The following is an 8,483-nucleotide window of genomic DNA, read 5'->3' as shown; positions in this document are numbered from 1 at the left end:
AAGTTTGTTAAAAAAAGGTCACAAGTTTGGTTGAAATTGCAAAAGTGAAACCAACATTTTTTTTGGATAATTGTCGAAATATCACTTGAACTTATACCTCAGTTTTTATTTGTCACTTAAAAAAAAAATTTAACCCTACATGTCATCTTAAATTTTCAAAATACATGATTTATGGAAGATTGGATAGTGTTAAAGTCAAATGACAAATCATGAATTTTGAAAAATTAAGATGACATTTCTCTTAAATTTTTCTTTAAGATGACAAATTGAAATTGAAATATAAATTCAGGTGACATGCCTACAAAAATCCCTTTCTGTTTGACATTTCACTAACATTTGTGGCTCGGGACTTAGCTGACATTATGTACAAGCCTTACATGTTAGATAACCCAACGTAAGACGGCTAACTAAGTTGATCCAACGGTTAAAAGATAGAACCTCACCTAAGGGTCATACATATGGCCCATACTATAGAAATTCTCGTAGTAAAGGGAGAAGGTTGATCAAAGTTCAAAAATAGGAAGCACATTCCAAGTGACCTCAAACTTAATGAGAATGTGATATCTGTCCAAACCTTAACAAAATCAGGAAACAGCGGGAATGCACAGAATTTCGGATACAACAATGGGGCCTCTGACTAAGCATATTAACAGAATTCATCGGAGAAAGGAAACAGCTCTCTCTCTCCTCCACTTCCCTCGCCCTCTGGCTGGAGGTGTTGCTGATTGCAAGTAGTTCAGTCCGTTTCTACTAACGTTCAGTATTACATTTGACAATGTGAACAATGAATGGCGGGCAGCAACGATGATATAAGCAGATAAGGACTGAACTTCCTAAACAATGATACACGAAAACACTGCCTCCGCGGAAAGCTTCACTCCTCAATTGTCCATTCACAGAGAAGAAGAGTGAAAAACCACTACCTTAGTTCTCTGCAGGCAACACATCAGATCTACAGATATCCCTGCGACAGAGTGGGCATACCCTGCATACCGGATACACGTTAGCAATTTCCAGTATAAGTAGCACCAAAATATTAATACAAACCTAAAATGTCAACAACAAGAGGCATTGATATTTCAGGCATGAAGAAATTGAAATTAATTAAATGAACAATTCATAATAAATAAAAATTTCTATGGCAGTTCATATATTCTACAGTTACTTAACGTATCAATTTCCAATCCTTGGTCATTGAGATTAGCATTTCCATGACTTGAGCTTATGCTGTCATGGTTAAATTAGTTAGATCAGTTAGCTTATTACTTAGTAGCCACATTAGTTAGAGGGGTGGCCGGACAAAATGAATGGATCGTCTGAATAATAGCAACGGTGTATAACAACATCCATTGCAGAAATAGAATACAATTCTGATGCATCCTTTGGAAGTGTTTACATTATTGTTAGGCCAAAAAGGAAAACTGGCTGCTGCGACAAATATGAGCATCGACAAGAAAGAATTGAGAGGATTTGATATTTATTGGGGAAACAATGGAGCTAAGTGTTGCATTAGTTGCGAAAAACAACCTGACAAGCAGTGGCAGTGAGATACACAGTACTTGAGTTCCAGACAAAAAGATTTGAGTGACGGGTTCAAGTAGAGCTCAGAGAGGGAAATGGAGAAGTAAATCAAGGCAAGAACTTCTTGCCAATTATACAAGGAACATATGAAAGTGAAAAACCAATTAATAGTAGAAAGGAAAGAAGAAAGAGATGTTGAGAACGTTGAAGACTTATAGCTATTGCCAGTTTGCTATGGATGATAGAGCTTGTGCATGCTGAGAATTCCCAGCAGTGAAAATGATGTCATAACCAAGTCCTTGCTGATACTCACCACTAGTACTTTCCTTCTATTCATTTAATGAAGTATACTTCAAAGCTCAAATCTCAAATACCCTTTCACTATTTAATTATTTAAGTACACAGAAAAAAGGTTTATTTTAAAAGAGCACCAAGGGAGCACAATCCAACAGAGTTTCATCGCTCCTTAAAATAATATTTCCCCCAATGACAAGCTGTTCAGGCCACTTGACATTCCAAATTATGATTTGGGTGAGGCATCCCAAAAGTAGCATCTAGGTAATACGTATTAAACAAGTGCAAACTCCTATGTGACACTAAGAGAAAAAAGCAAATGTAAAATTCGATGGTACAAGTGCATGTACACATACTTATGAAATCTGTTCTAGTAAACATTCATGTTTGCAAGAACTTCTTGTTGATCTGTTCTAGCAAACATTCTGCAGGCAAAGAATATACTTGTTGAAACTATACATAGACTTTAAAAAGAGGTAAATATTACAATTAAGAATAAACTTTAAAAAGAAAATTATTAATATTTCCAATACCTGGAACAAGACAAATTTAACTTCATTCCAAAGTTCCTAGTAATAAATAAATTCATACTACACAACAACACAACATTTAGTTCATAAAAATTCCCAAAATATAGCTGTGGTGAAAAAGGAAACTATTTTTTTGCACTGCATGAACGAACCAAAAAACATGCACAGTTAAGGGGGGATAAGGTGGAATAGATCACTATTTAGCGGAAGACAAAATTGGAAAGTTACTGGTCAGGTGATCACATTGAAAAATAATAATAATAAATTCCATTCTAGTAACAGAAAGGAATTTATAACTATGCAATTTCTTTAATTACACTGAGACTTGAACCTAGGACCTAAACATTTGCCCACCCTCCCCAATGACACTTGAGCTAAACGTCTTAGGCATGATATGCAGTCATACATCTGTCTGGTTTAATTCCAACTTATTATGAACTGCCATTTTCCAACTTCAAGTTTATGTCACTGGTACTAGCACGTTTCAGGATCACCAAGTACCAACTACCATACAAGTGCTACTAAACAAGCAAACAGCACAGGGACAAATTTTATACAGTGATTACTATTTTGAAATTTTCCAAGCCCGAACGTATAAAATTTTATTGCAATAACACTCACCATACTATCTTATTGTAGTCAATAAAGTGTATGTGCCTGTGTTTAAATAAGTCATATTAGACGATTTGAAAGAAGCAAGCTCAAACCTGTGAATCTCCTTGAGCCACTTGTCAATACAAGTTTTATGAAATTCATGATGGCAAGGCAGTACTCGCATTATGTCTCCTTCTTCGTACTCCACAAGGCATATGTAGCATCTGTTAGATTAAAGGATACGCAAAGCAAAAGATATTAAGATACTTCGATGTTAAAGAGATGTAACTTACAATCTTTTTCCCAACCAAAATAATATATTTTGGAAAATAAAGACATTGCAACCATGTTATAGTCAGCCCAAAAAAATCGTCCTTCTAAAGACACTTCCATTTGTTTACCAAGAGAGATAAAGTACCAACAACAAAACAAGAATCATTAAATTCTAAATGTAATACGAAGGATGCAAGTTTACATCCACATGCTACTAAAAAATTGTCAGTACCAATTCCTAAACACGAATAGTATTTATTAAATTAGAGCTGAATAAAGAAAGATACAGATATGGTCTTGACCTAAAATGTATAAACCATTGTAATAGGACAATAAACTCATATAAAAGCCAAAAACATGTACCTAAAATGGCCCAAACTGGGAAAATATTTTTTTTTTTTTTTTTTTTCAAAAGGAGTAAACTTTATTCTCTTATTAACTACCAATATGAAAATTTATGTTTAAATACTCTAATATGTTGTGGCAACATGAAGTGATGACTATGATATGAAAAGCCAAAAGTATGTACCTAAAAATGGCCAGAATTGGGAAAATATTTTTTTTTTTTTCAAAAGGAATAAGCTTTAAACTCTTATTAATTAAAACAAACAAACAAACAAAATCTATGTATGAAAGTCTAATATTTTTTCCAGTGCGTATAGCAAGTTAAGGAAGAATTTCCCTAAGCTAGACATTCTTTTGCATCTGCAAAGAAATTGCTTGTAAAATAGACACTTTTGAAAGCCACTGGCTGCTGAGAACATCATAAAAGCGCAAGGCAGATTAATTCTTGTACTCTGGAACAATACTGAATTAGGTCAGTCACCTCCTTCAGAGATAAACAGTGAACTGAATGTCGAACATTAGATAGACTTGGATACTTACTGTGCAGCCTCCTCATACTGATGCTTTTGCAACTTGGAAAACAATTTGACAGGCAAAGATTCCACAACTTCAGTAGGAGCAGGAACGGATCCAATTGACGATACAGAAGGTCGAGAGGATAAAACCACAGATTGCTGGTGAATTTCATCCAGAACCTAATTAAATTACATATAAACGGTTCAACTTATATAATTAATAAGTAAACTGGCCGACAAAAAGGTAATCGCATATCAACATTACCTCAAACAAAGCCTCAGCTAACATAACTATTCTTGATATGCTAGCCCTAGCACTATTGTCATCATTTGGACGGGCATCTCGGCTACTCGTACGACATGAACAACGACCCGTTCGCTGTTGACCAGATAAGATACAAGATCTCTCATGTCCAGACACGTTTTCAAAGCGGCTCCCTAATCTCTGAAGTGCACGAACCTATAAAATTTGCATGGGCATCAGTAAACCAAATAAGTAACATAAGGAAGTTCAGTAAATTATAAAATTTATATTGAAAAGTAAAAGGGATGAGAAAACGTCTCAAGAACAGATGGTTTTATATAGAAGGAATAAATTTATGCTGTCATTTTTAGCAGAGTTCTGGACAAGTTATACCCAAACTAATCACCAGGAACAATGGACATAGTAATGTCCATAGAAAGGCAGCCAACTGGTTGGCAACCCTATACCAGTATTCATGTATTGGTCAACTGGATTTGCAATAACGTTAAGGTGGCAAATTTAATAATAAAAAAATTGATTGTGTGAAAAAGATGTATCGGTCAACTGCTATTCATTGTTCTATAATCTCACCCAAAACATAAAAAATAACAGTGTGAAACAGATACAAACCTGAGATCGTATTCTTCTCCTCCGCTCTAGGAAATTTGACCTGTGTTCAAGTAGATCATGATATCTAGCTTCTCTTGGTCTTGATGTTTCCACCTCATAGTCTTGGATGCTAAACAATGAACTAGACATATTGGATGGAGGATAACCAGACCCATTTTCGAAATTTACAGCATTGCCTTCAGGTGCCATTGTTCTTGTATCATCACCTTGATTTGTATCTCTCACTTCTCCTTCTTGTTGCAAAGAAGAAAACGTTAAATCAGATAACGATGATCGACGGAGTACCCTGTCACGAAGTCTTCCAACACTTAAAGTTCTACTGAAACGAACATTCCGTTCAACAGGTTCCCGAGCACCTGGGCGTCTTTCGGAAGGTCTAGTTCTGTTGCTCCCTGTTTCATTATGATTTCTCGGAGAACACAAGTTTACACCAACCCCCATTATTGTTCCATTAGCATCTCTACCAACATCGTGTCTAGAAGAATTTGTCTGGTTATCTTGCAAGTTGCCAGAAAAACCACATCCCGGAGTACTTAATCCTATATTGTCAGAAGTCTCTTCATAAAAATGTGTTGCGCTCCTATTCATCTGTGACTGTGGAAGGTCACTGGCTTCTTGGCTTTCATCTCTATTTACAAAACTTCTAGCAGGTCTTGAATGCAGATGAAGTTCATCTTCGTTGTTCGGTATTGTGAGACTTGTTGGAGATAGAGGATTGGATGACCCTAAACTGGTTGCCCGGCTTAATCTGAAGCTTACATTACCTGGAATGAAACTAAAACGAGAAAGGAAACGACTTGAAGGGTTCAAAGATGGAGCAGCAGCTTGAGCAGAGCTGCTACCAGCTCTGGAGGCAGTATCAGTGATACTAGCCTGACCCCATTCATTGAGCTGAACATTTGAAGATATACACGGAATTTCATCAGGTTGTTCAACGTTAACCTTTCTGAAACACTCAACCTTTGCATGATCTGGCTCTGTGTCATTCAAACTTGCACATGGAGCATTATTTCTAGTTTCTTTGTTCTGATGATCACATACCTAAAGCATGAGTTACACACTTCAGTTCCTTAAATAATTTTTGGCAATTAACTGCACACCAGCAATATAAATAAATAAAAGTTTTAAATAACAACCTATCAGAAACATTCACCATATACATACGTTTGGTAGAGGAGAAGAAGTGAAGTCTAGTATCAGAAACATAGAAGCAACCATAGACAAAGAAAGTTCCAAGTGACGAGGCATATATGCATCAACTTTTTATTATAAAGAAATGTTATAGTCCAAACAATGGGAACTCCCCAGATAAAAAGCCTTAATGTACACAGGACAAAGGGTTAACGGTTTTTGTGAGCCTGCAGTCACAAGAGTTATTCATGGGATCTGTATAAATATCAAAGTTGGAAAAGTACGATGTGATTTTGTGATGTATAAGATAACCTATGTGTACGGAAGGCAGGCCCATATTTGCAATACATCTTTTGTGAGAAAACTTTCCTTAGTACATATAAATATTAGGATTCAAGAGATAGCTGGATTTCATTCCAGTAGCCACCTTTCACAAAGCAGTCTTCGACAAGATAGCTACATTCATTCAATTAGGTCTGCACAGGAACTGAAGCAATATAACCAATGTTTAACAACAAGAATCCTCCTTTCTTTCCTATCTTTTCACTACACACCAAAAGAAAAAATGTTTTGACAATAAGAATTATAAAATATTTATTAAAAAGAAAATGCAACTCTCCCATCTTCTTTTCCATCTTTGTAACTCCTATACCAACCTCGACGCTAAATGTTTTAATTGAGAAGCATACAATTCAAAAAATTTGAAAAAAAAGTTGACTTGTACTCTTCAAAAGAACTCTCAGGGAGCAAAGTACCAAACAAACAAAACAGAGACTTGGGACCCGAAAATATATTATTGAATTAAAACAGCGGCGACAAATTCTCTTTAAATATTACTTCACCAACTGATAATCTGATACCCATTACAACAAACATAAATTAAAGAGGAAATAAGTATTCATTAAAAAAAAAAAATTTCTCTTTTTGTTACTAAAGTCCATTGGCCGCATTTCAAAAATTAAATTAAATTAACCCGAAATTATACCAACAAATTTTCCACATTGATGCTCAAAACCAAAGAGAAATAATGAAGAACTTTAAATGAACGGATAAAATGGAAATTAAAGCAAAAGGAGAGGGACCTGGTCGTCATTGTCGCTGTCGTGGGATCGAGATGTGGTTCCCAGACAAGACGACTTGAGCACTCTGCTGAATTTAGATTTGGATCGACGCCTTCGACCATTGCCACCAAACGACGACGTTGAAGAAGAAAATGAAGACGCCGTCGCTTTGCTCCCACCCGATCCCATCTCCCTCCTTCCTGGCTCTACCCACCCCTCCAAATCCAATGCCCTTAGTGCTTCACCCTCAAAATGTGATTCAAATTACAGTACGAACCACACATTAGAGATCTGGATACATGGAGCGGGAGAAGCTGCAGCAGCAGGAATATCTGGTTTCCAATCACATTTACATTTGGAAAATAAAAGCAATAATTTTGAGACCAAGTAACTTACTTGCAGTTGCAGAGAGAGGAGAGAGATATCGCAGATGCGGAAATGGGACGAAGGCCTTTTTCAGGCTTTTAAGTTTTAAGCCAAAGCAACTTGTTTTATGTTTATGTTTAAAGTTGAAGTAAATTTGTCTGTGAGTCTTGGACTCTTTTTGAGAGGACGACATGAGAGCAGAGAGAGTGGCGTTCCCTCTGCCTAATTTTTGTGCGATTCAAAATTGGTTTTTGGGCAACTGGATATGGATACTACTTGTTAGGCTTGGGCCAACTCCGACTCTTTCAATCCAGAACAGGCCGAGACTGTAACTTTGGGCCATATACTCAATAATAATTTTTTACAAGCTTGTTGATATTGATGTTCTAATTTTTCACTAGCCTAAGGAAAAAGTCTTTGACTTACGTATCATTCGTCTCAAATTCGAATCTTTATGACAATGGCACTTAAGTAGTGTGTGTGTCTGTGAGGCAATCTCATCCATTATAGTTTAGACTTGTATTAAAAGTAAAAATATTGACCAAAGGAAACTTAAGACCATCCAATAAAAATGGAGTCTAACTCTCAGTGTTATTCTTGCAGTAGAGGGTAGGATCAAATGAAATGCTTGGGAACTTTTTCCCATTCTTAATGAAATCAGGAACTTTGGATCCCGGTTCTCTCGTATATTGTGGAACTAGGTTCCTTGTGAAGCTAACCATGCTGCTAATTGCGTGGCCATGCTTGCTAGGCAGAGGATGTACACAGATTGTTGTGTTGACCAACCTCATTCCTCCCTTGTCTTCATTTTGTCTCGGGACGGCTTGCCTTGTCCTCCTGTGGTTGGTGGCGGAATCTAGGATGGCTAGTTTGTTGTTCAACTATTTTTTGGTTTGTTTGGTCTTTATTTGTTTGTTTGGCTGCCCTCTATGTCTTTGGGGTAGTTAATGCCTTCTGGCCGTATTTGTTGTTTAGGCTT

At 36.4% G+C, this 8,483-nt stretch overlaps 1 protein-coding gene across 1 annotated transcript; it reads right to left on the bottom strand.

Moving 5' to 3' along the window:
* Positions 1-295: 295 nt before the first annotated feature.
* Positions 296-7,706, bottom strand: LOC117628133 (E3 ubiquitin-protein ligase RLIM). The gene is made up of 7 exons (XM_034360511.1): positions 7,535-7,706; positions 7,160-7,452; positions 4,947-5,987; positions 4,338-4,532; positions 4,098-4,252; positions 3,053-3,163; positions 296-985 (listed from the first exon to the last, which is right to left on the bottom strand). Exons 2-7 carry the CDS (start codon positions 7,325-7,327, stop codon positions 925-927), a joined length of 1,731 nt encoding a protein of 576 aa, XP_034216402.1. The 5' UTR covers positions 7,328-7,452; positions 7,535-7,706; the 3' UTR covers positions 296-924.
* Between the last annotated feature and the right edge of the window lie 777 nt (positions 7,707-8,483).

The sequence above is a fragment of the Prunus dulcis genome, chromosome 5 (assembly GCF_902201215.1).
Source record: "Prunus dulcis chromosome 5, ALMONDv2, whole genome shotgun sequence".
Classification (NCBI taxonomy): domain Eukaryota; kingdom Viridiplantae; phylum Streptophyta; class Magnoliopsida; order Rosales; family Rosaceae; genus Prunus; species Prunus dulcis.
This window is presented reverse-complemented; position numbering and strand designations above follow the sequence as displayed.

Coding starts and splice junctions, on each gene's coding strand:
- LOC117628133 (XM_034360511.1), bottom strand. CDS start 7,327: ATGGGATCGGGTGGGAGCAAAGCGACGGCGTCTTCATTTTCTTCTTCA. Junction 4,253..4,337: donor TAGCTGAGGCTTTGTTTGAG/GTAATGTTGATA, acceptor TAATTTAATTAG/GTTCTGGATGAAATTCACCA. Junction 986..3,052: donor TGGCTCAAGGAGATTCACAG/GTTTGAGCTTGC, acceptor TCCGGTATGCAG/GGTATGCCCACTCTGTCGCA.